The sequence below is a fragment of the Phialemonium atrogriseum genome, assembly GCF_030411735.1.
Source record: "Phialemonium atrogriseum strain 8032-3 unplaced genomic scaffold QBC33scaffold_1, whole genome shotgun sequence".
Taxonomy (NCBI): domain Eukaryota; kingdom Fungi; phylum Ascomycota; class Sordariomycetes; order Cephalothecales; family Cephalothecaceae; genus Phialemonium; species Phialemonium atrogriseum.
The window spans coordinates 2,020,015-2,044,147 of NW_026848138.1; the positions used below are offsets into that span (position 1 = coordinate 2,020,015).

Genomic DNA, 24,133 nt, shown 5'->3' on the forward strand with positions numbered 1-24,133 from the left:
GTAGGTGGGTTGGTCCCTGGTGATAGAAGCAGACCTAGGAAAGTAGGTATAGTATGGAGGAGTGCAATATGGGTGCCTAAGTAGGGAGAGGTAGGAGATTATTATCTCCAGGAACGAGTGACTCTGTAGGTAGGTATGGTATGTCGTAGGAAGAAGACAAAGATTGGAAGATGGTCCGCCGGATAGATGGCCTGCCCGTGTTTGCACTCCCTCCGGATACCTCGAAATCTGAGGTTGTGAGATCGCTTGTTATTGCGTGGAAGGAACCCGGGGCAGCGTCGCGAGAGAGAAGTAGTACCCAGGTAGGACTGCCAAGCTGCCGTCAGCTAAAGCAGCAAGTGGCAGGTGGATGACCTGATTCAAATGAATGTGTGCCTGACCAGCCCGCCAGTGATTCACTTGGAAGGAACGAACAAAGAGTGGTGGATCAGACCAAGATGCATCTACCCGGGCAGTCTACGAGGTGGAGAGGCAGTCCCAACAGGGGCTGCAGGATTCTGAGAGCTGATCGCCTTCTAGCTTTGCTCCAACAATAAACCAACTGTTTACATAGTTTCTTCTGTCCGCCTAGGTAGGTAGGTAGGTAGGTAGGTAGCTTGCTCACATCGATCCAACCTGCATTAGCCTAGTCTATCTCCTGGTGAGCAGAACCTGCAACACAACGGGCCCTTTGCTCCGTTTGTCCCCAGGTTACACCCTGGTGTCCTGAATATGCAAGCCGGTCACCCTACAGGGCCAACATGACGGAAACAAAAAGCGAGGACTCACCTTGAAACGGCCGAGCAGCCAGCCGGGAACGCAAAAGGGGGGTTGTAAACCGACGGGTTGCCGCATCTGCGACTCTGCAGCAGTACACAAGCTTGACCAATGCGCTCCGTCGCCGTCGATAGCACGGAGCCGTGGGCGAATTACAAGGAACGGGAACGGGAAAGCGATTCGGTTGCAAAGGAACGAATTTCTAGATTCGGCCTGCAGCCGCCGTGGCAGGCCAGGCGAGTTCGCCCCTTGTGTTGTGAACCAACCCTCCACCCCCCAGTCGAGTCGACATACTCCTACCTACACCCGTGGCACGTTCCGGCTCTTGTAACTGGTCTTCGAATCTGTATGTCTGTAGGGCCCACCCGCTACCCGGGTTCTTGGCTGTGGCACCCGACTCAGATTACCGGCAGAGCAATGTCACGGTGGGAAATAGGCCGCGTGCCGGACAGGAGGGAAAAGGGGGAGCCGGGGAACGACATAATCACGCGAAGCCCAACAGTGTTTGTCACTCTGGCGGAGCTGGTATTTGCCCCCCCAACGTACAAATTCATCTTGGCTCGGTCGGCTACGCGAGTGCGAGGGAGGAGACCAACGGATGTGTTGATAGTAAGTCGTCTATATGGGGAATTCCACAGTACTTCTGGCCTCTGTTTGGACCTTCATACTCACACACACACACACACACCCTATAACTCCGTACCGATGATGCGCCACCCACATAAACTGATTACAGCTCCTCATGTTTGCGCTCCGTGTCCTCCATCTCCTCCTCCTTGGCCTCGTTACCCTCCTTGCCCTGCTCGGCCTGAGCCTCCTGATATTCCGGCGACTCGGTGAACTTCTTGATCATCTCGGCGATCTCTTCCTCAGTCGGCATATTGCCCTCGTTGTCGGGCTTGAGTTCGATTGTGGATGCCGGCTTCTTGGCCTTGGCAGTCTTGGTCGAGGACTTGCCCTTCGTCTTGCTGCCTTTCTTCTGCTTCTTCTTCTCAAAGTTCCGTACTCCCTTCATGGCGAGATCCACGCCAACCTTGTCGAGTTTGTCTCGCTTCTCGGTAAGGTCCTTGACAAGAAGTACCGCGTCGTCTGTCGGGCCGAGTTTCTCTTGCTCGGCGAGCTTCTTCTCCAGCCAGGCTGTAATGGAATCGTAAGCCTCCTCGGTCTCCTTGAGATCTTCGAGGGAATACACAGGTGGCACCGGGCCGCGCTCCTTGAGAAGGTCCTCCATCTCCAAGATCTCGGTAGTCGTCGAGGTTGTTGCCTCGTCATCCTCAAGTCCAGCGAAGTCATCAGCAGTCGGAGCCTCGGTGACCGTGCTAGTATCGGTGCTGGTCGAGGTAGATGAAGCAGATGAAGCAATCTGAGAAGACTTAAATGCCTCGTACTCTGCGACGTCCTTCTTGATCGAGGCGATGAAATCTTTCGTCTGCTGGAGCGCTTCCTTCAGCCCGGTGATGAGCTCAGGTCGCTTGGAGCCTTCCTCGATTCTCTTCTCGATACGAGTAATGACGTCCTGCATACCCTTGGAGCGGCTTCTGAGCTCCTCTCTTGTCGCATGCACACCATCTCCAGAGAGCCAGTCACTCGCCTCGCCACTCTTCTTCTCAAGATCCTGTCTCTCCTTGGCAGTAGAAGCGCCAACGAAGTCCTCGCGTTCCAACAGGTCTCTGACTCTGTAGGTTAAACCCTCGAGCTGGTTCAACGCCTCTTCACGTTGCCGGATCGAACGGTCTGACGCATCAAACGCCTTGAGTCGGTCCTTGAGGGCCAAGAGATCTGATTTGGGCAATGACGGCCCCGCTTTTTCTAGCGTGTAGTCGACAGGAATGGTCATCATTTGCTTCTTCTTCGGCTTTGGTTCGCTGTCCGCCGAGGCGGAAGCAGAATCAGATGACGTTGCCGTGGTGGACGACGAGGTGGAATCTGTAGCCGAAGGTTCGGATTCGGATGAGGCGGTCGTAGACGATGAGGCTTCTGTATCCTCGACAGGTTCCTCATCCCCCTTGAGAGGTTGTTGGTCCTTCTTGCCAAAGCCGAACAGGTTCTTCACCCCATCAACAAAGCCTCCCTCCTCCGGTACCTCAACTTCGCATTCGACAGTAACTTTTGTGACTTCCACTTCTCCATTCTCGCTTGCCAGACGGACACCGACCTTGAACTGGATGTCGGACTTCTCGCAGGAATACTTCTCGACGAGCTGCTCTACCGTGGCAGTCAAGTTCTTGGTCGCGAAGACTTTAGTCTCTGCCTCCACGGTGTCCTCGCCGTTAGACGCAGGAACAAGCTGGTAGAAGCTGGCAGAGAAGTCCTCGAGGTTAGGCAACGCGACATCCTTAGAAGCAGCTCCAAGAGCCGAGGTGGCAGTCCAGAGTTTTTGATTCCGGGGCTTTTGCTTGTCGTCCGTCCACTTCATGCCCGCTGGGTAGGCAGCCGGTTCAGAGATACGGATCTCCTTGACACGGAAACTTGGGCTGAGTTCGGCCGCTCGGAAGGCAGCTCCAAATACGGCAGCCTCATCCGAGTTGACGCTCTTGCGGATCTTATCGGGGCCACCGATAATCTTCTCGAGCTCCGCCTGGAGGAATGGGGTACGGGAAGCGCCTCCGTGAAGGATCACAGAGTCGAGGTCGGCAACTTGAATGCCGGCAACATCGAGAGCGCCCTGGATGACCGCCGCCACCCTCTGAGCATGGCTCTCGGCGAATGTCTCAAACTCGGCCCGGCTGATCTTGTACTTGAAATCGACATCGTCGTAAAGACTCTCGATGCTGGTTTGCGTGTTCGTGTTGGCGCTGAGAATGTGGCGCAACCGCTCAGCCTCCTTGGCGAGCTTAGCGATAGCGCGGCCGTGTGCCTTGACGCCCTCCAGAGTGACCGATGCTTTCTGGGCTTTGGGCGAGTCGACGAATTGAGAGATCATATCATCCACAATGAGCGAGTTGAGGGCAATACCACCAAGGCTCCGGTCGGAGCCACCGCCCAAGACCTGGACTTCCTGGACGGTTTTGTTGAACTTGCCAACGTCCTTGACAGTCCGACTCTGGAACTTCAGCACGCTGGCCTTGGTCGACCCGGCGCCCATGTCAAAGACCATATGATACTCCGGCTTCCCACCCTCATTGATATTGGGAAATTGGCGGCTGGTTGCGTAGTGCAGTCCAACCGCCAAGCTATCGCTGATCAGGGACAAGACGCGGAGTCCGGCGAGCTCGGCGGCCAATTCGACTGCGCGCTTCTCCTCGGTGGTGTAGAATGGCGGGACGGTGAGAACTACCGAGCGGACGGAGCTTCCCGAGCCAGCAAGAGCTTCCGCGTTCGTCCGTATGCTCCGCAGCTCCATGGCAAGCAGCTCCTCCACCAGGAATGCCTCCTCTTCTGCAGTGAACGCACCGGCGCTCTTGAATGCGGAGGTTCCTTTCGCCTTGTGAGCGACCAGTTTCAGTGCGGGGTGCTGCGCGGCGTAGTCCTTCACGGCGGCGTGGTCTACAGGTAGGCCGAGGAGGGTCTTGAGGTTCGGGTAGACATCGCCGGGGAATCGGTGGGCGAGGGCCACTGCGTCGGAGCCGTAGAACCTCTCGGGGTAAGACCCTGCCTTGGGGCCATTCGAGGAAGGCTTGAACGCGACGGCGGACGCCTCTTTCCGTCTCGCGTCCTTGGTCAGGACGATTTCTAGTGGAATGCCTGGCTTGACGAGCGCTGCTTTGATGTAGCCGGCGCCCAGGTCGACTCCTAGCACTGCTGAAACGGCTAGAACATTGGCGGAGAAGAAGAATACCGCGCAGAGTAAGGCTGCTAACGGTGATCTAGTTCGCCTCGCCATCTTTGATATAGGTGTGGGCTTGGGGGGGGGGGGGTATCTCGTAACCTCAAGTAAGAGACACAGTCGCAGCGACCGGAGGAGGGGATTGTTGCTGCTGACCAGCAGGAAAGATCATGCAATGATCAAGAGAAGAAAGGGGGTTTAATGTTAGGGAAGTACTGAAGACATTGAGGGAATCTGGCCTCAATTCGATGTGACCACGATAGATAGCAAACGGGAGCTGTGGTTGCCAATAAGGACAACTTGTCGTATCACAAAAGCAGAGCTGCCACCTGCCACCTGCCACCTGCCACCTTTCACCTTTTACAGGGTCTGAGCGACTTGAACCAATCATATCTGCTGAAGTGGCCTTTTATTCATCCGATCCGAACGACCATGGGGCGGCGGGGGGCTGGGCCGGGGGGGTGGAGTCAGCCCTGGCGGCCGGAGCCCGTATTTCGCTTTTGCTCCTGTCGTTCGGACGCTGGGATCGACATGATGATGTGCCAAGCGCAGGGGTGACGTGCGGAATCGCAGGCACACACGTAGACACCAACTTGTTGATAACCTTGTTAGGCAGATTCCAACCATGGGACGCCCCGGCTGCTCGTTTTTCGCATCTGCTCTGCAACTCAGTGTTGTGGTCCTTGCTTGATCCCGACTGGCCGCGAGGCCCCCTTCGGGGTCACGCAATGAGCCGTCATGTTGTTTAGAGAATAAGCCCGACGAGGTAGATCTTCTAGCTCTCCGCTGAAACTCAGAGGGATATATATATGTCCTTGATGACCCCATCACAAGTGTGTGGGGAATGTCCCGACAGTCGTCACTCTCCTCATTGTCCAGCTTCAACTGCCCAAGATGCAGCAGAGCCTATGTCGCCTAGTCTCTCTCCTGGGGGCCATCTCGGTCCTTGCATTCAGGCCCAGCACCAGAGATGGAGTAGTCCTCCATCAGAAACGGTGGACTGTTGGCCAAACTGTGAAGACTAGCAGCGGCCCTGTCCAAGGCCATGCCGCCTTGAACTTCACTGAAGTCTCAGAGTATCTGGGAATCCCGTATGCTCAACCCCCCGTGGGAAAGCTTCGATTCCAGCCCCCAGTCGAATACAATGGAAATACCACCATCGTCGCAGGCGCATTTGTCCGTACCCCCGCCATTTCCCCCGTTGCTACAAGCCACTGACAAAAAGAACCAGGGCCCTTCGTGCTTGGGGTCGAACATTACTAGCGGTGATACAGATCCTGACGCCTTTGCCAACATCACTATTACAGAGGTGGCTATGCAGCTTCTCGAGGAAATGACTTACCCCAATCAGAGCGAGGACTGTCTGAGCTTGAATATCTGGACCAAGCCTCAGTCTGGCGAGGCCAAGAAAGCCGTCTTGGTCTGGATCCACGGGGGCGCATACACCTCTGGTAGGACACTTCCCAGGCAGGAAGTTGGCCAGCAAACCGAACTAATTTTCGGCTATAGGGGGTTCAAACTCGGTTTGGTACAACGGGCAGGCCTTCGTTGAGAAGGAAGATGTCATTGTTGTGTCGTTGAAGTAAGATGATAGAATCTTCGTCCAGCCGCCGCATTCTGGTTCCCGGACCTGCTGACTTGTGTGTGGCCATCCAGTTATCGACTATCGATTTTTGGCTTCCCTGGGAATCCCACCACCAGGGCGAATCTCGGACTCCTAGACCAGCGACTAGCGGTTGAATGGGTGCGAGACAACATTGCCGCGTTCGGTGGTGATACCGACCGAATCGCGCTTTTCGGCCAGTCAGCCGGCGGAGGGTCGTCCGACTTCTATTCCTATGCTTGGACCGATGACCCAATCGTCCACGGCTTCATCCTCATGAGTGGCACAGTCGGGTTGGGCACGCTGTCCAATGAAACAGCCAACTCGTTGTGGTTTAACTCAACCACGGCCGTTGGTTGTGGCGGAGCATCCGACGATCACGACAAAGTCCACGAATGCATGATGACCAAGTCAGGGGCCGAGATCTCTGCCAAACTCCCCGCCAACACGGACAAGGACCTTCCACTGCTCTTCAGTCCGACCGTTGACGAGCAGGTAGTCTTCTCCAACTACTCGGGCCGCAAGCCCATCGCAGCACCGGTCCTCGTAGGCAACACCGACTTCGAAGCCGGCCTCTACCGGCTGCTGGCCCCGCAGCTACCCGAATCCGCGCTGCCGGATCTGAACTCGGTGACATTCGTCTGCCCTGCCGCACAGCGTGCTGCCGATTCGGTGCTGCAGGGGAACCCGACCTGGAGGTATCGCTACTTCGGCGACTTCCCCAACCTGGAGCTGACAACCGACCCGCCCAGCGGGGCGTGGCATGGATCCGATGTGAGTTTCGCGACAACAGCCTGGCCACGTGCCCAGGCCGAGGGTTATAGCTAAGGTGCTTTTGATCCGCAGGTTCCCGTCCTCTTCAACGCAACCCCGACCGAAATCATGCCCGACACCCCGGAGGAGCAGGCCGTCGGGGCGTACCTGCGCGGCGCGTGGGCCGCCTTCGCAAAGGACCCCGTCAACGGCCTGTCCACGTACGGCGACGGCGGCTGGCCGCGCTACTCGACGAACGAGTCGACGCTCGTCCGCCTGGCGTACCACAACCGGGTCGGCCCGAACCTGGGTATCGGGAATGAGTACGACTTCAACTGTACCGGCATTCCCATGGTGATCAGTCCGGCCAATGGCTCGACGCCGACTACCTCCTCTGGGGCGCCCGTTCCTACGACTACCAGCAATTCTAGTGGTCGAGTTGGGCCTGCGATGGGCCTTGTTCTTGGTGTATTTGCCGTTTTGGGGATCTTCCTTTGAAAGATCGCTGTACTTATGTAGCTTTGTCGGAGGAACGGTGAAAGGGGTGTGGGTGGAATAGGGGCTGCGGACAGATTCTCAACCATAATACTCCACTGATGAATTCGATTTCGTTCCAGTATGAAGAAGGCCTACAGTAGGCAGTTCAGATACCTGATTTCTGACCGTCCACTACCGTCAACAATTAACCCCCTAACACTTACCCAACTACTTCCCCTTCCTCCCCTCCCCAGCTTCCTTCCCCAACTGCTCCAATGCATCCTCATAAACCTGCACCCTCTCATCGCTAAACCAACCTGCCTCCCCATCCCCAATAACCCTCACCCTCTCCACCTTCCCAGACCTCCTCACGACACTCTTCCCGACCTCATCCCCCTTCCCCCTCCCCTCCCCACAAACCTCCCTAAAGAACCACCCCGCCTCAGCCATAGTAACCAGCGTCCACGCGCACCCGCCCCGTCCCGCCCTAGCCGTCCGGCCCACGCGGTGCACGTACGCGCCTGCTCCCCCCGCGGGGACGTCGTAGTTGACAACGTGCGCCAGCCCGGGCAAGTCGACGCCGCGCGCGACGAGGTCCGAGGCGACGAGGATGCGCACGGCCCCGGACGCGAAGGCGCGGAGCGTGCGCCGCCGCTCCGACGTCCGCGTCGTCGAGGTCAGGGTGCCGAGGTGGGCGGTGAGTTGCGGGGAGAGGATCGCGAGGAGGCGGGAGAGGCGGAGGGCGGTTTCGTTGGATTTGGTGAAGATTAGGGCTGTGGTGGGGAAGGGGGCCGTTGGGGAGGCTGGGGAGGAGGTGGAGCTGGCGTCGGAGTCGGAGTCGGAGTCGGATTCCGAGTCGGAAGAGCCTGAGGCGGAGGAATGGTCTGCTTCCTTGTCTTCTGGCAACGGGTCTTGTGCCTCTGTCTCGGCATCAAGGGGAACCATGTGCTTGCTGTTGAGGAGATCCACCAGGTAGAGGGGCTTGAACTTGGGGTTCCGGACTTTGATGACATACTCCTTGAGCAGGTCCGGCAAGACGTGCTCGCCCTCGACAGCGAGAGCCTGGTCTTCGTCCGCTCCCCGGCCTTCTAGAACAATCAACTTGGGCCGTTGAAGCTTCAAGCTATTTAGGAGGCTGAGGTCGCGAGTCATCGTAGCACTGAGGATGACCTTGCGAATGCCCGACTTGTTGGATCCGGGGAAGTCCCGTGCCCCCTTCTTGTCGCTGGACAGCTTCTCCATCATAACATCAAGCCACTGCTGGAAGCTCTGGGCGAGCAGCTTATCTGCCTCGTCAACAATGAGCCACCGTACGTAGTCGAGGCTGAAACCGGGAGTCTGGTTGATATGCTCAACCAGTCTTCCCGGAGTGCAAATCAGAATGTCGACCTTCGAGACATGCCGGATGACATGGCCTGGAAGCGGCTTTGAAGCATCCAGCACTGGAAGCATGTCGTCCGAACCGTCCAAGTCGAGGTCCTTATTGTCTGACGTCCACTTCTCATACCCACTGGGATCGTATACCTGCTCCTCCTTCATAAGAGCAGACTGCTCCTGCCGTAATGCCTGGCTGCCCATCGAAATGCCAATCTTGACACGCTTCCGACCTGCGCCGGCAAAAGCACCGGCAGACACTTCGCAGGCTTCTTGCGCCTGGCGGACCAGCTCCCGTGTCGGTACCACGATCAGGCCCCGAAGTTTGGTGACCATCCCCTGGCTGATGTCGCGGACCATTGGCAGCACGTAAGCCAGCGTCTTTCCGGAGCCGGTCGCTGCCGAAATGACAAGGTCTCCCTGCCGATCTGGAGATGGTAGCAGCAGGGGAATTGCAGCGGTCTGCACCGCAAAGGCTTCTTTGTACCCCTTCGACTCCAGGACTTTGGAGGCTTCGGGGCTGATACCAAGGTCGGTGAACGAGGCTCTTGTACCCGCGGCGACTCGTATCGGGGCCGCAAGCCACGGCGGGAGGGTCTCATAGGAAGGAGGCTTCAGATCGTCAAGTTTTACCGGCTCTGGCTGAGGGAGCGGCTCGAGTCCGTGGACCTCGGGCTCCGTAATTCCATCTTTCAACCCGTCTACTGCGACTGGATCGGGGTCCGTGGAGTCGACATTGCTCTTAGCCACCGGTTCCCTTTTGAGAGATTTTTCTTTCCTATCGAGTATAGCCTTGTGCTTCTTTTGGGTTTTGTCAAGGGAATCATGGCCCTCGTTCTGGTCCTGCTCTTGCTCTGATGTCCGCTCTTTCGCCTTCTTCTTCTTTTTCTCCTTGGTCTTTTTCACCTCTTTCGAGTCGCCGTCAGCACCGAGTGTCTGATGTTTCGATCCGGAATCCGCCTCAGCTGTGGCTGAGATTTGTCCATCTAGGGGCTTGCTGTCCTCGTCGGCCTCAGCATCCGCATCTGGATCCTGCTTCTTTTGCTTCTTGGCTTTCTTATCCTTGGACTTTTTCTTCGGGGCTTCCTCGGCGTCCTCGCTGTCTCTCAAATTCTTGGATTTCTTGCTCTTCTTCGAGTCACCAAGCTCATTTGACTCTGTAGTAGCTGTTTTCGACTTTTTAGATTTCTTCTCCTTCTTCTCGGGGGCTGAATTCTCTTCCTCCGCTTCTCGCTTTCGTTTGTTTTGCTTCGGATCGGGCAAGTCTTCGTCCGTGAACACAATCTTCCGCGGCCGGACGACTGCAGAGCCCGAAGCCTCCCCTTTCGGAGGGGGTATATATCGTGCATATGGCGTTGCTGAGTTTCGCAAGACGGCGCCGGGTGTGACGCTCTCCGGCGCATCATCAAAGGTGGCCGCCTGAGGCGGGTCCCTCTTCTTTGCAGGGGGGATGTAGCGAGCATACATCTTGTTGGAAATTGAGCGTATGCGACGACAACCGCCGCGAGCTGAGACTTGCTTGACCAGAAAGCTTCACTTCGTGGTGGGGCTTGCTACAGGGAAATTTTTGGGGAGGTGTCCAAATTGCCGCCACCCACCGCCTTCCTTATCGTTATCAGCAGATCCCCAGCTCTAAACAAGCGACGTGGAAAGGGGATCCGTGGTTCATCTCATCGCGTGTGTTTTGTCACGAGAGTTTAGCCCAGAGCGACGACATAAATGATGAATTCAGAGCACGAGACAGATCAGTTACAATGCGGCGAACATACAACATCGCTATGGTTAGCGACTTCTTCTTTCCCCAGCCGGGGGGGATTGAAAGTCACATATACCAGCTCTCAAGCAAGCTCATCGACAGGGGCCACAAGGTCATCATCATAACCCACGCCTATGAAGGCCGGACAGGCGTCAGGTATCTCACAAACGGGATCAAAGTCTACCACGTCCCCTTCTTGGTCATATACCGGGCCGCAACCTTCCCCACGGTCTTCTCATTCTTCCCCATCTTTCGCAACATTGTCCTAAGGGAGCAGATCGACATCGTCCACGGCCATGCTAGTCTGAGTAGCCTGTGCCATGAGGCCATCCTCCATGCCAGGACCATGGGCCTGCGCACCGTCTTCACCGACCACTCGCTGTTCGGCTTTGCCAACGCAGCGAGCATCCTGACAAACAAGCTCCTGAAGTTCACCCTGAGCGACGTCGACCATGTCATTTGCGTGAGCCATACCTGGTGAGTCTGCGATGCGACGCCCTTCCACTTCTGTCCCGAAAAGTCTGAACTGACACTTTTTGGCAGCAAGGAGAATACAGTCCTCCGGGCCTCGCTGGATCCACTCATGGTGTCCGCGATCCCCAACGCCGTGGTGGCTGAGAACTTCCGGCCGCTCCACCACCCGGGCTACAGCAACCAGGCGGACGGGTTCGGGAGCATCCCGCCCCCGGCGCGGCAGCTCGGCCCGCACGACACCATCACGATCGTGGTGATCTCGCGGCTCTTCTACAACAAGGGCACGGACCTGCTGACGGCAGCCATCCCGCGGATCCTGGAGAACCACCCCAACACGCGGTTCATCATCGCGGGCTCCGGCCCCAAGTCGATCGACCTGGAGCAGATGATCGAGCAGAACGTGCTCCAGGACCGGGTGGAGATGCTCGGCCCGATCCGGCACGAGGAGGTGCGCGACGTCATGGTGCGCGGCCACATCTACCTGCACCCGTCGCTGACGGAGGCGTTCGGCACCGTCATCGTCGAGGCGGCCAGCTGCGGCCTGTACGTGGTGTGCACGCAGGTGGGCGGCATCCCCGAGGTGCTTCCCTCGCACATGACGGCCTTCGCCAAGCCCGAGGAGGACGACCTTGTGGCGGCGACGGGGCGCGCCATCGCCGCGCTGCGGGCCAACAAGGTGCGCACCGAGCTCTTCCACGAGCAGGTGCGCAGCATGTACTCGTGGACCAACGTCGCCCTGCGCACCGAGCGCGTCTACCACGGCATCACCGGCGACATCAGCGAGGGCGAGTTCTACGGCTACGAGGCTGCCGGCGGCCCCAGCAGCAGCTGGAGCGCCACGCGCGGCCGCTCGGGCGTCCAGAGCTTCGCCCTCATCGACCGCCTCAAGAGGTACTACGGCTGCGGCATCTGGGCGGGCAAGCTGTTCTGCATGTGCGTCATCGTCGACTACCTCCTGTTCCTCTTCCTCGAGCTGTGGTTCCCCCGCGACAAGATCGACATCTGCCCCGACTGGCCGAGGAAGAAGGTCGACGAGGCCGCCGAGTCTGTCAAGGATGGGATCAGGTGAGGTGGCAAGGCCTTGGTTGATAGGGGGCATTGCTCCCCCCCGGGGGCCCCGGGCAGGGCTTCCATCTCACAACACAGTCGGCTTGTTTGCAATGCCGGCAGGAGCTGGTCTGGAATGAGTTGCCACACAAGCGATACCAGGGCGAACGTCTTGATGGGCTTACATGGAAAGTCCAAGATACAGAGTGCAGACGTTGCCAGAGGCTGGACCCTTTGGGGGTTTCTGATGAGAGGGACCTAGGTGCGATAGCCCGGAGGGTACCTCCTCGTGGGGAGGTCGGCATGCTGAGGACGAATGATCCGGCCCATGGGATGAGTCCAGGGTCAGTCGTCGGGCCAGGATGGGCAAATTCACGGGATCAGACCCAATCCTCTGGTCGGAGAGCTGTGACGGGAGACTTCCAAGATGTCGTTTAGGTTGAAATATTATATGGCATGGCCACCCCTACATGGTAGTGACACGAGGAGAGATATATGGACCGTTGTGGGAAGATTCATGTCACAGTACGTTATGTGTGTACGGATAAGCTAAGATATAATTCTCAAGAAAGGAGTGGCCGTCTTAATTAGGGGCCCCGAACGCCATTCACAACGCGTCACCTCCATTCGATCTCCGTATGTGGAAGACAGGATGAGGGGGGGGGCAATAAAACAGAGTGAGGTAGATTGGTCATTTGAGGCTTGTCGCCTCACAAGTGGCTTCTATATAGATTATCCGGTTCCCTCGTGCTGTCGATGGAACCTATGTGGCTGCCATGATCCTTCCTAACGTCAAGTGGATCTCACCTACCATGTAATAAAGCATCATCCGTAGAAAGGTGATATAATAGATCTCCTTTCCTACACAAATTCGGCAGTAACCGAGTCATATCTCTGGTTGTTATAGATAAGCGTGTATCGAGTTGAGGCGGAAAGGTCTGCGACTATGTTTAGTTATGCCCACTCTACACAATGCTCGCAGCTGCCGACTTACACACTGCCTCGATCTGGCAACGTAGATCGTAGTACAACTGTGCCAACCTGTTAGTCTCACTTCAACACCGCGCATTCAGAGTTGGAAGGACTGACTTGGCCGTCGACTCCTATCGTTCTGGCTAGCATGTGCTCGGGAATGTGGCTGATATCAGCCTCAACATGGCAGATCAGAGACACGTTGGTGTCCCTATGCTCGAGGGCGGGGTGGTCCGCACAGTCGGCGTAGCTGTCCAACTCGACCTTCATATATCGCCCTGCACTCACGAGTGAGGTGTAGGAAAGATGTTGCAAAAATGGCTCGTTCTCGGAGACGTCGTCACCCTGTCAAGGTCAGCCTCCTCCCGTCTTCTCCTACCTATTTTGCATTTGCTCCGCGGCCGGGGAACTTACCTTATTGATAAACCACTCTATGACAGACACTTCCCAGCACCCTCGCTGTCCACACCAGACCCTCTTGCCCGGAGGACCGCGCGTATGGGCACCGTGCTAGAGGAGATCTGGTCCTGGACTAGCCTGATGCACCTCCTGGACGACGGGCTCAAAGATGGTTAGAAGATCTCCTGATTTGAGCTGGTACCGGCCCCTACTGATGCCGAGGGTTTTGTTGTCCGCCGCGGCGCTCATCGTGAACTGCCGCTTGACCGTCTTGTCGAACCGCTCCATGGCCTCGGCCATGACCTCATTGTCGAATCGGGGCTCCTTGCCTAGTTTCGCTTTGAGAAACGTTGCAAATCTCAGGTTGAGAAATGTAGACCCGCACAGCCCGCCGGTTCCGGGCGTGGCTTCCTTGACTTCCAAAACGGGCTTCAACTTTGTGATGGTGTAAGAGACGAGATCGACAGTACCCCCACCTGCATCACAGACGGTGAAACTATAATTAAATGAAAAGGCACCATGTCAGCTTTTCTGAGAGGCGATTTTCTCCCCTGAAAGAACAACGAGCACGCACCTATCGCCAACTTTGAGGCCGTGGGGATCGAGGCCATGGAGGGCATACATCGCGGCTGCTTCTGGCTCGGAAATTAGATGGATGGGAGCTGTGGTAGCGGAAAGGCCGGGCGCCCGTTGGCATGCTTGCTTGGTCCTGTCCTTGGCGAGATCGCTCCAAATGGCCGGGACGGTCACGATGAATTCCAAGGGAGTGCTCTTCACCACACCGTCGCCGAGTTTTTCTCGAAGTGTGTACATGAGATGGTCGCCAAGGGCCGATATGTAATCCGTGACCAGCTTGTCGACATCACGACCATGGCGAGTGGCAGTCAGCGAGACGGTATTTCCCATGGTCTGGAGCGAATACTCTAGGTCGCTACAGTAGTGATTCAACAGTGAGTGAAGGGGATCTTTCTGTAATAGGCCATCCCTGCCGGGTCGAACCTACAGCTTGAACCACTCGATGATCTCGGAGGCTGGCGCATTCGCTGGGATGGAGGAGCCCCATTCAACATTGGCTCCATTGTAACGGATCTTGGTCGGGACCTTGTCGGATGACTCGCCCTCTCGCATTGTATTTGAGATGGGCCATGAGGTGATGGCCATTCGGCGGTCCGGGCGGTGTGTTTCGGCCCAGGCGACACCGGAGTAGTTAGTCCAGAAGTCGATGCCGACGATGATCTTGCGCTCGCTGATGGCGAGCCGTTCGAAATCCATTGCTGCTGTTGCTGTTGCTGTCAAAGGTTCCGTGGGCTCGGCATCATGTCAAAGTGGGTGACGGATGTGTTAAATATGCACTGGGTGGTAGGCAGCAGGGAAGATACTTACTGGCTCTTACTGGCTCTTACTTGCTCATACAGACATTTAGGGTTTGACTTCTGAATGGCGATGCCCGACTCGCCTGATCGCGGAGGTCGTCCTGGGAGTCCGGAGTCAAGGCAGGTCTCGATCAAGGGGTATTAAGGGATGCGGGCGTTGAACTTTGTACCGAATTCCATTCCATTCCACACACACTTTTCTGGGACTCCCTACAGTCCAGTAGTAGAGTCATGGGCGGCGAACCAAATGGAAGGCAAGGCTAGTAGACGGAAGGACCAGAGGATCTGAGTCAAGCATCCGCCTCTCCGTATTCCATTTCTGCAAGGCACATTGTCTGCCTTAGGTAGGGACATTTAGGTAGGTAGGTATCCCCCCCTAAACTTAAATACGAAGTACCTAACCTAAGGTACCTCTAGGTAATATTATTGCTTCACTTGTAGTCCCCCACACTGTTGCCTGCCAGCCGAAACTCACTTCCCCTCTTTGGGCCGCCACCTGGGCAGTGTCGGTCAGTGATACTTCCATGTATGTGTTCACACTCACATCCAGAATACATTAGGCTCAAGTGTACTCAATAGGGTTACCCAGCTACCTCTATGCCGCCACCAAGTCTGCACAATCCCAGATAGGCGCCCATCAGGCGTCCATCCAGCTCAGCACCATCTCTCATCTCTCATCTTTCATCTTCGCCCTTTAACGCCACACAAAGTTCCCAGATCGTCACCACCACATCTTTCTAGTCTTAAAGATGGAGAGCTTTGAGGGTGAAGTTGCCCCTGACTGTTGGAACATGACTCCGCCAAGTGCACCCGATGAAGATTCTTTGGAAACTGAGGTTGGCCCCGGCTGGTCCGAAAAAGGCGATTGGAGTGTGTCAACTCGGACGAGTTCGAACAGAGACAGGGGTCAGCTGCAAGTTACGATCCTGGCTCTGCGAAAAGTGCCTCTGCACTGTGAGTACCGCCTGGTCGACGCTCTCAAATCCTTGCTTGCACCGCTCTTTGATGCTCTTCTGACCGGCTCAAAGCCCATCGACTTTAACGGAGATAGGGACAACGTCGTAGTGCTATCAGGGAATCCTTTAAGCCATGACCGTGAGCTAAAGTGGCGGGGCGAGAACGGGGCGGGGCGTCGACAGTTGGACCTTGAGAAAAAGTCCCTCATAGAACGCGTCGGGGCAGAGCAAGCCGATCGAGTGTGGAAGAAGCTGCCGAGACAGCGGAATGCCGGGAGGCCGAGCCTCAATAGTAGCACCGTCTCGTCCGCTGGAGGCAATAGAGGCAACGATGTCCGGGATGAGGAGATTGCGAACCTCAAGAAGCAGAACAAGAAGTTGGCAAGCGATCTGGAGAATGCTCGGACTCACATCTTCAGCCTCCAGTCTTGCCGAAAGAAGTTCACCCCAGAGGACGCCGGCCGTGTAGGTAACCAGGAGAGCAATGGAGGCCAGAAATGTTGCTGACTCGGCTTCATGATGATCATCTAGGACTACGACATTCCGGTGGGCAGTGTTAGCGACTGGGTGCAGAAGCACGTCGCGCCAGTCGCGGACGACGATGACAAGCGCAAAAACTTCGATGGCATTGCAAGGAGGAAGCCTAGTGACATCTCCCTTCTCAGAGGGTATTTGCTCAGACACGGCGACCTAGTCCATGGCATTATGTTCCCAGACACAGATGTTGATGTTGTCATCGCCATAGTTATGAGATTCCTGCAGGATAATATCTTTGAGAGGGGCTGCATCAACGAGCCCGCCGGGCAAGTTATCAGCGCCATTGAAGTCGCGATGCAGAACTGTGTCGAGCCCAAGCGAGGTGAGTGGTCAATTCTAGGTGCTAATTTCAGAAGCTCTGACGCATTTCCCTTGATCCTAGACCAGTTTGCAATCCGAACTTGGCGGGCTGAGGCTTTCACCGCGGTCCTGAGCACCCCGGACTACGCAACCATGAGAAAGCAACGGCTGGAGGAGTTGACGACAGTTCTTTGTAACGGAATGAAGCTCTTCTGCCAAGTCGTTGGCCGGAATCTCGACACCGTTTACTCGAGCTGTATGGAGGTTGTCGTCAAGCCAGCCCTGGAATTGAACGAGAAATTCCTCACATCGACTCATCATTTCTACCTGAACCTGCGCACTTACATCAACCGGGACCACAATGGCAACCTGAAAATGAGCAACGATTTTGCCAAGGACCTCGACAAGATCAAGTGCGAGAACGTGCTGAAAAACAGGAGAATCATTCACGTGGAGAAGCTGGATGAGCAATTGGTAAAGGACTGCATCGAAGGAAGTTTCATCAACATCCTAACCGTTGCGCCGGGACTACACATGCGCCAGGTTGGGAGGAGGGACACCATCGAGCCACCTGCAGTCATTCGGAAACAGCACGTGCTCGTCGCGTACGATGGACAGAAGGGGAGGGATCATTACTTGTCCGGCTGGCAACAACACTCCCTCATGGGCTGGGTGTATTCCCGGCCTAGGACGTTCGCCCAGTTTGTGAGGGGTGGTCGACCCATCATCCTTAGGGAGCCGGAAGCCATTCCCACACCTGTGCGGAAGGCTTCCATGCCTGCGCAAAATATCTGGGAGTTGAGTGGTCCGGCAAGTTGCATCCCGGAGCAGAAATCCTGGACATCAGGTAATTCAGCCAGGACCAACAATGAGCCGAACTACTGGGATAATTGTGGCCAGTGTCAGGAAGCGTGGGCACTGGGAGGTTCAGATCACTATCCCCCCAACCCTCTCCATCCCTTCAGCAGGCAGAGCTTTCCAACTTTTGATGATGGGGCCCGCGATGACGAGCCGATGACGATGTGGGAGTATTGATGGGCTGCATGATCCTTTGGCATGGGTTTGGTCTGAGAATGCTGGTGATATGGGCTTCCTTCAGGAAATAGATATATTCAAAATCCCAATCTCGAGTTTGAGCATTGCTGTAATCCACCCATGTGTGTGAGATACTACCGTGCCCATGTGCCACACCTATGATGATATCGACACAAACAGGCTGGAGAGAAGGGAATTTCTCTGCAGGCATGCGCCATTTTCTCTGCAGGCCGGTGCCAAGTTGGCAACAGCTGCATCGCTGCTACTGTTGTTGTTTCTAGAAACGGCAATAGCGATGGACAGCAACAGCAAGAGTGACAGGAGTGGCAGCGAGAGCAATAGACAGAAATGGCAATAGTAACAGACAGCAACAGCAAGAGCAATAGACAGCAACAGCAACAGCAACTTCCGTGATTCACTAACCGCCTGCCCGCGGAGCAAATAGCGCATGCCCCTGGAGGAGAGAAAGGGGGTGAAAGGGGGTGGCCCGTGCATGCTGAAGCATATGTGCCATGTTCCATGTAATCAATCCATGCCCAGTTTTCAGTCAGTTTTCCCCAAGTCCCAGCGCGAAGAGGAAGTTGCCATCATGGCTGAGCCCGCAGGTGGCACATATAACCGGGAACACCGGGCGACCGAGGATAAACCTACTTTGATGAGGTGGATACCACGGGCAGCATTTTGACTTTATGGCCCCTCACGATACCGTATCATGGAAGGCAAGGCACTGCAGCGGCACGCTGGTTGCCCCAAGTTCGTATTTTGGGTTTTGACCGGAATCCCGAGCACCACCTTGACTTCGCCTTTTATAATGCACTCCATCCCGGTCAGGATCATCTCGACGTCCCATAATGAGATCTCCTCGATATCCTACACCCAAGACCATCATTGCGAACCAGCCCAACTCCGAGGCAAGACTGTATATCCCCCCAGATATGGCCCGGTATTCAACACTTCCCATGTACTACTTGACTGTAAGCCCCTCTATTTTTGACGGATTTGAAGAAGAGGAAGAGGAAGAGGGCAATCTGAGCACTGCCGCAAACAAAGGCACCCCGGAACCACCGACAAACCCGGGGGCCGAGGTAGGCGGTCCATCAAGACGGGACTTCTTCTGCCCCAGGCCAGAATACTTTCCAAGATATTCCTCAGCATGGTGGCAGGAACCGGATCCATTGGCGATGGGGGCGATTGCTGCCGCGGGGAGGTATGTCGCAGCTCCCGCCTCTCCCGCCTCTCCCGTCTCTCCCGCCTCTGGGCAGGATGAGGCAACGACCCGAGGAATACCTCAAAGGTGGAGAAGGCGACTCGTCAAGAGGCCTTCACTCCCTGCCTTGAAGACCCAACCAGCCAGGCTGGTTTCAGACCTCAATGAGTCCAACCCGTATTCCGACCTCATTGAGTCCAGTCAGAATGACATGACCATTCGATTCCTTCGGAACGGAGACAACTACCCGTTCTCGGGGGGGCTGGCAGCATATGCGGATGATTATGATTTTGGGTAAGTGGCCCATCATTAATCTCGCTCTGGCAAGATGATGCTCTACATACTCCATCATTAGCTTCCAACGCTCTCTGCGGCCTTGGCTGACTACAAAACAAGGTTCGGGCAGCGATACCAGGTCGACGGTCAAGGGGCAAGAGTCGTGGTCACAAATAAGCGAGTGCTGCCTGAGATCCTACGTGGTGAGAGAGATTGTGTCGTATGCACCGAAACAAAGGACGTAGTCGAGTTCCCCAGCACAACCGTGACCAAGACCTGCAAACACCCGCCAAATACCTGCTTGGAGTGTGTCAAAATGTCGATCAGGACGGACCTGAACAACAACTGGTGGAACAATATCCGGTGCCCGGAATGTCGAGAGCCCCTACAATACGACGACGTCCAAAGATACGCAGATCCAACGACACGAGAACGGTAAGCCGGCGCACACCCACATACCAGTAGATAGACAAACGAGCGCTAATCAGACACGAACAACCCTAGGTACCTGAACCTCTCCTTCCACTACACCTTCCTCGAAGCGGACAACGTCGTGCCGTGTCCGGCCAACAGCGACGGCCACGGACAGGTCTTCCACGACGGCAATCCGCTCCACGGGGCCGCGCCAAACCCGCGCAGTCGCCACTCCGAGCGGCAAGACTCGGCTCCGGCTCGCCACCCAGCCCAGAAGGAAGGAGGAGGAGCAGCCGACCGCGTGGCAGCGTCCTCGTCCCCGTCCTCGCCCCTACCGGATAGGGGGACGGCGGCGGCCTCCTCGTCCTCGCGGGCCGACCGGTGGTGGCGGTGCACGTGGGCGGCCAGGCCGGAGGCGCAGGCGCAGGCGAGGGTGGAGCGTGACTCGCGGCAGGCGCGGAGGGAGGCCGAGATGATCGTGCGGGGCGCGGCGCTGGAGAGAGCCGAGAGCGAGGCGCGGCGCAGGGCCGAGGACGAGCTGAGCTTACGTTTGGTTGCCTCGACGTCGAAGCCGTGCCCGGGCTGTGGCTGGGCTATTGAGAAGAATTCGGGATGGTAGGTTGGGCCCCCACTTGTTTCTGTATTGGAGGTTTATGCTGACTTGGCGGTGGTGGGATGTAGTTCCCATATGACCTGTAAGCGTACCTTTTTTTGTCCCGTCCAACCTAACAACAACTGTTCACACCCCCAATGGCGTACTGAGGCAGCCCAAGTGGGCCCGACCCTCTTCATGAGCCGGACGCAGGCAATTCGAAGGCAGCATCTCAAGGCATCCGAGGACAAACACATTAAAACCCCGCGATGCAGGTATCCATTGCCGGCGCGAGTTCTGCTGGCTCTGCTTGGGCGGCTGGGAGAGCCGCCCTTACTGTCGCTGTGTGTGACAGGCGAGGGTAGAAGTTGACCCGCTCCCATTCGAAGGGGCAGGGAAATGCGCGAGGAACGCCTGACGATGATGCCCTACCTAACCGTCCATGGATATTTTGCTGAGAATCGTGTGCTCGTTCTCATAGGTATCTTGTGCAGCCACGAGTTTTGCTACGAATGCCTCGTCGACTACGAGCAGATCATCAACTGCGACAACAGTCTCCACTAGGATACCTGTCCTTGGCACCCCGATAACATGGAGGGCTTGGGATATGAATATTAGAGGAGACAGACTAGCACGGACACGTCTACCATGAGATCCCACAACACACATATAAAACGGAGCTTGTCGATAGGAGGTGGAAGCGTAATAGGCATGGCATTTGGTTGGAAAACGGGCATCGATGGGCGGGTGGAGAGTCACAGCACTTGCGAATCATTGTCACGAATACACAGAGGTTGTATGAGCACGTTGTTGGTTTATATTAAGCATTATCGAGTCTAGATAAGCATTCTCTCCCTCCCCATGACTGAACAAGTCGGCAGCTTCGGCAGCTAGGCTCTCCTTCGAATACCTCGGGATACCGAGATGTCAAGGAGGGACACCGTATATGTTTGTCTATCTGCGTCGGCCACCTATAATGTCCTTAGTATAAATCCATGCAAAGCAAGAAATCACAAAAGTGTGTGTGGTATGTAGCATCAGATAGCGGTTGAACGGTTGTTCCACATGGTAGTTCAGAACAGGTCTGTGAAATGAAGGTTCTCATCATAGCAACACAGGAAAAAGAAAGAAAAAAGTGAACATACCTGAGTGGCGTGATAAGGATGACGAGGACCGGAGGGTCATCCTCATATAACACTATACTCGAGTGGACCATGCACACAGCCCCGAACAAGTGGTGTCGGCATTGCATCAAACCCGCTCCTTGCCAGTCGGCTTGAAGAACGAGTCCATCGTCTTTTGATTGCTGTCAAACTTGGCACTGCCAATGCCTCCCCGGGTCTTCTTCAGACCTTGGAGGTGCTCCACGTTGTTGACTGCCGTAACAGTCAAATGGATCCTTGGTTCCGGGCGAGACACCGCGGTGACCGCCACAGCAGAATTCCCCGAACCCACCACAGCACCCATGCTAGCCACTCCAGTCGGCGGGCGCACAGCGGCGTCGGAGCGGACCACCGCCTCAAGGCACCCGGTGTTACTCCACGAGGCTAGGTGGCCCATGTTTCCGAGCCCGGGGTGAATCAGCCGCGCTAGCTCGGACGGGGCAAACCTCGAGAGGAGAGATCTCAGCAGGACGTTCAAGATGATGCCGTGGGCGACGACGACCACGGATCCAGATGCAGATGCGCTGAGCGAAGTCGACTCCACGTCTATAAACAGCGGGACCAGATGGAGCTCGATGAAGCGGTCCACTCGGACCTGCATCTCCGCACGCGTCTCGGCATCCGCGTGGGCATTACTGGCTGACCCCGACACTGATCGGGGGCCGTACTTCACCCCTTCCAAGGACCCGAAGTTGCGCTCCCGCAGGTCCGGTAGCCTGACCACAGCCAATGGGGCACGATGCTCCTCCGCCGACGCGGTCAATTGGGCATCGACGACGGCCTGCGCGGTGTCGGCGGCGCGCTGCAGGTCCGACGCGAATATGTGCAGGATCGGACCAGTCGCGGCGGAGCGTGCGGCGAGGTGGGCGCCGAGCCGGCGGGCTTGGAGGACGCCGTGGGCGGTGAGCGGCGAGTCGCGCGAGCCTGCACTGTTCCCCGGGGGAGGAAACGCGGTTAGGGCGCAGGCTCCCAGGCAGGCAGGCAGGCAGGCAGGCCGGCCTCGGCTGGAGGGGACTCACTAGAGGCCCGCGACGTTGTCGACGGACTCGCCGTGACGGATGAGGAAGAGGTGCATTGGGAGGGAAATTCAGGGGATTGGCTGTTGCAGGGGGAGACTGCAGGCTGCAGGTCATGTGGGCAACAGCATTCTGGCAGAAGAGGCGGCTAATGACGCATGTCCGCGTTCTGCTTCAGAGCTGTGGTGTTGAGGGAAAATATTGGAGGATGAAAATATATATGGTTGGGAAGAAGTTTTAAATAGGCTTTGTGGGCAGCCAATGTGGCCTGTGCGTAGGGACAACCGGATAATTGCTTATCGGGAAGTTTATTTAATCGGTAGTTTCACATCTCGGCTATACAGATAATTATACGACAATTCTTCCTCGCCGCAATCGGGCAACCACCGTCGATCCACTGCCTTTTAACGGGTATTATGACTTGGGTTTATCACTACATCTGTCCATATTCTTCATCCTGCTGTGCCTTAAATGTCGGACAGCTTATGTCTGATAAGAATTTATTGCAGAATTTCGCAGGAAGCTTTACAGGCCTCGCAGCCAAGTACTTCAGGGCTGAGTCTGTTCGAGAATCTAAAGTAGCTTGCTTAGGGGGCACGTATATACAGGACCATAATGTCAGAGAGCAATGTATATTTGTACTCTAAGATTGGTTGGTCTTCATTGTGCTCTGCACGCTACAGCCCAGATTCGAGCCGTGTCGTGCTGATTGGTTACCGTCAGAGGCCCCGTTCACGGTTGGGGGCCGCCTTTCTCGAAGCTTGCTTTCAGTAGCTTGAGTAATTGACAATCTAAATCTTGGCTCAATCTCACAGTCGTAAACTAGAGTCTGGGATGTAATTCTGTAGAATCGACAGTTCAAGATGCCTCTCTCGACTGCGACGCAGCGACGTTCAACAACCCTGAGTTTATCGCAAGAGGTATCGTGGGGTGCTTAGGGGTTGAGATTCAAACCAAGGATTTCTTTCGTTGTTTCGACTGTCAACAGAGACTGCTTTAATTAACACCAAATCCCATGAAACGGGGTACCGTAGAAATTCCTGGCCCCAATTATATGGGAAGAAACAATAACCACATAACCAGATGGTGGTTTAGCTGGTTAGGAAGAAGCTAGAAAACCCGTGAATTGGATGCGAAAGGTAGGTATGAAGATCTAGAATACAGGGACAAGATGCTCAACTACATGTATATCCTTAAAAGCCTGCAGGGCTTGGTCTTTAACCCCTTCTCACTATTATGCCTCGTCTCTGCCTTCACTTGAGCCGACAATAGAATTAGTACACCTTCTAATCCATCCCAGTAGCCATTTTGGTCTCGCCAGAGAATTAACGACCTTCTCCCACTCTTTACCTGTACAGCACCCACAACCAACATTCCCCTCCTAGCCCTCTCTTTCCGACTTCCTCCCCTTCCTCCCCACCGTGACAAGGGTGATCAGAGCAAGGAGCCCGGCCCCAACGATCCCGGCGAGGACAGAATAGACGACTGTCCCCGCCCGGCTATGTGCAGGCGTGTCCGATGCCAGATGCAACCCCAGGCCGCCATTGTCGATCCCCAGCAGAATCAGCAGGCGCCCATACCAGATGTGGACGTGAGTCCAGGCCGTGCGCTTCTGCGTAGACAGATACCGTCGGTGGTGCATGTACCCGAGGAAGGGCTGCAGGAGGAGGGCGGCGTCGACAACGGTGCCAAGGATCGTGTGGGTGTTGTTACGCAACTGTCCAGAGTGGTGCGGGTCAGCAGCAAAGGACGACGATGCCGTGGTCTTGGATCGGGGTTGGACCCGGATCGATTCCTTCGCTGCACCTGGAGGCGGCACGGTCAACGGTGCCATGCCGCCGTATTCCACTCCGGGACTTGTGGATATCGCCGGGGAGGGGTGGGGGG

At 56.1% G+C, this 24,133-nt stretch overlaps 9 protein-coding genes across 9 annotated transcripts; 4 read left to right on the forward strand and 5 right to left on the reverse strand.

Annotated features, from left to right (window-relative positions):
• Positions 1-1,030: 1,030 nt before the first annotated feature.
• QBC33DRAFT_522473 (actin-like ATPase domain-containing protein) lies at positions 1,031-4,888 on the reverse strand. The gene has a single exon (XM_060426541.1). It carries the CDS (start codon positions 4,577-4,579, stop codon positions 1,487-1,489), a length of 3,093 nt encoding a protein of 1,030 aa, XP_060288995.1. The 5' UTR covers positions 4,580-4,888; the 3' UTR covers positions 1,031-1,486.
• Positions 4,889-5,448: 560 nt separating this feature from the next.
• On the forward strand, positions 5,449-7,484 carry QBC33DRAFT_522476 (Alpha/Beta hydrolase protein). Its single transcript, XM_060426542.1, has 5 exons — positions 5,449-5,698; positions 5,754-5,973; positions 6,032-6,104; positions 6,179-6,899; positions 6,972-7,484. The coding sequence occupies exons 2-5, from the start codon at positions 5,838-5,840 to the stop codon at positions 7,374-7,376; spliced, it is 1,335 nt and encodes a 444-aa protein (XP_060288996.1). The 5' UTR covers positions 5,449-5,698; positions 5,754-5,837; the 3' UTR covers positions 7,377-7,484.
• A 99-nt stretch (positions 7,485-7,583) lies between these two features.
• On the reverse strand, positions 7,584-10,253 carry QBC33DRAFT_584029 (P-loop containing nucleoside triphosphate hydrolase protein; the record flags this gene model as incomplete). Its single annotated transcript, XM_060431393.1, has 1 exon — positions 7,584-10,253. Exon 1 carries the CDS (start codon positions 10,194-10,196, stop codon positions 7,584-7,586), a length of 2,613 nt encoding a protein of 870 aa, XP_060288997.1. The 5' UTR covers positions 10,197-10,253.
• Positions 10,254-10,483: 230 nt separating this feature from the next.
• Positions 10,484-12,028, forward strand: QBC33DRAFT_444008 (uncharacterized protein; the record flags this gene model as incomplete). Its single annotated transcript, XM_060424251.1, has 2 exons — positions 10,484-10,962; positions 11,029-12,028. The coding sequence occupies 2 exons, from the start codon at positions 10,484-10,486 to the stop codon at positions 12,026-12,028; spliced, it is 1,479 nt and encodes a 492-aa protein (XP_060288998.1).
• A 1,269-nt stretch (positions 12,029-13,297) lies between these two features.
• On the reverse strand, positions 13,298-14,804 carry QBC33DRAFT_30067 (uncharacterized protein). The gene is made up of 4 exons (XM_060423400.1): positions 14,381-14,804; positions 13,952-14,308; positions 13,393-13,873; positions 13,298-13,323 (listed from the first exon to the last, which is right to left on the reverse strand). Exons 1-3 carry the CDS (start codon positions 14,647-14,649, stop codon positions 13,489-13,491), a joined length of 1,011 nt encoding a protein of 336 aa, XP_060288999.1. The 5' UTR covers positions 14,650-14,804; the 3' UTR covers positions 13,298-13,323; positions 13,393-13,488.
• A 759-nt stretch (positions 14,805-15,563) lies between these two features.
• On the forward strand, positions 15,564-18,078 carry QBC33DRAFT_608211 (uncharacterized protein; the record flags this gene model as incomplete). Its single annotated transcript, XM_060432352.1, has 5 exons — positions 15,564-15,704; positions 15,779-16,171; positions 16,238-16,565; positions 16,626-17,248; positions 18,058-18,078. The coding sequence occupies 5 exons, from the start codon at positions 15,564-15,566 to the stop codon at positions 18,076-18,078; spliced, it is 1,506 nt and encodes a 501-aa protein (XP_060289000.1).
• A 286-nt stretch (positions 18,079-18,364) lies between these two features.
• QBC33DRAFT_584047 (uncharacterized protein) lies at positions 18,365-20,100 on the forward strand. Its single transcript, XM_060431394.1, has 3 exons — positions 18,365-19,079; positions 19,182-19,496; positions 19,566-20,100. Exons 1-3 carry the CDS (start codon positions 18,430-18,432, stop codon positions 20,092-20,094), a joined length of 1,494 nt encoding a protein of 497 aa, XP_060289001.1. The 5' UTR covers positions 18,365-18,429; the 3' UTR covers positions 20,095-20,100.
• Positions 20,101-20,861: 761 nt separating this feature from the next.
• QBC33DRAFT_522489 (histidine phosphatase superfamily) lies at positions 20,862-22,434 on the reverse strand. Its single transcript, XM_060426543.1, has 3 exons — positions 22,250-22,434; positions 21,213-22,159; positions 20,862-21,038 (listed from the first exon to the last, which is right to left on the reverse strand). The coding sequence occupies exons 1-2, from the start codon at positions 22,303-22,305 to the stop codon at positions 21,319-21,321; spliced, it is 897 nt and encodes a 298-aa protein (XP_060289002.1). The 5' UTR covers positions 22,306-22,434; the 3' UTR covers positions 20,862-21,038; positions 21,213-21,318.
• A 1,152-nt stretch (positions 22,435-23,586) lies between these two features.
• On the reverse strand, positions 23,587-24,118 carry QBC33DRAFT_522492 (uncharacterized protein). Its single transcript, XM_060426544.1, has one exon. It carries the CDS (start codon positions 24,078-24,080, stop codon positions 23,628-23,630), a length of 453 nt encoding a protein of 150 aa, XP_060289003.1. The 5' UTR covers positions 24,081-24,118; the 3' UTR covers positions 23,587-23,627.
• Positions 24,119-24,133: the final 15 nt, after the last annotated feature.

Excerpts from the sequence above, each read along its gene's own strand:
- QBC33DRAFT_522473 (XM_060426541.1), bottom strand. The coding sequence starts at position 4,579 with ATGGCGAGGCGAACTAGATCACCGTTAGCAGCCTTACTCTGCGCGGTA.
- QBC33DRAFT_522476 (XM_060426542.1), top strand. The coding sequence starts at position 5,838 with ATGCAGCTTCTCGAGGAAATGACTTACCCCAATCAGAGCGAGGACTGT. Across the intron at positions 5,974-6,031 it reads CGGGGGCGCATACACCTCTG|GGGGTTCAAACTCGGTTTGG; the intron begins GTAGGACACTTC and ends TTTCGGCTATAG. Across the intron at positions 6,105-6,178 it reads GTCATTGTTGTGTCGTTGAA|TTATCGACTATCGATTTTTG; the intron begins GTAAGATGATAG and ends GTGGCCATCCAG.
- QBC33DRAFT_30067 (XM_060423400.1), bottom strand. The coding sequence starts at position 14,649 with ATGGATTTCGAACGGCTCGCCATCAGCGAGCGCAAGATCATCGTCGGC. Across the intron at positions 14,309-14,380 it reads ATCATCGAGTGGTTCAAGCT|CGACCTAGAGTATTCGCTCC; the intron begins GTAGGTTCGACC and ends TCACTACTGTAG. Across the intron at positions 13,874-13,951 it reads GGCCTCAAAGTTGGCGATAG|TTTCACCGTCTGTGATGCAG; the intron begins GTGCGTGCTCGT and ends ATTTAATTATAG.
- QBC33DRAFT_584047 (XM_060431394.1), top strand. The coding sequence starts at position 18,430 with ATGAGATCTCCTCGATATCCTACACCCAAGACCATCATTGCGAACCAG. Across the intron at positions 19,080-19,181 it reads GCGGATGATTATGATTTTGG|GTTCGGGCAGCGATACCAGG; the intron begins GTAAGTGGCCCA and ends CTACAAAACAAG. Across the intron at positions 19,497-19,565 it reads GATCCAACGACACGAGAACG|GTACCTGAACCTCTCCTTCC; the intron begins GTAAGCCGGCGC and ends GAACAACCCTAG.
- QBC33DRAFT_522489 (XM_060426543.1), bottom strand. The coding sequence starts at position 22,305 with ATGCACCTCTTCCTCATCCGTCACGGCGAGTCCGTCGACAACGTCGCG. Across the intron at positions 22,160-22,249 it reads GACAACGTCGCGGGCCTCTA|TGCAGGCTCGCGCGACTCGC; the intron begins GTGAGTCCCCTC and ends CCCGGGGAACAG.
- QBC33DRAFT_522492 (XM_060426544.1), bottom strand. The coding sequence starts at position 24,080 with ATGGCACCGTTGACCGTGCCGCCTCCAGGTGCAGCGAAGGAATCGATC.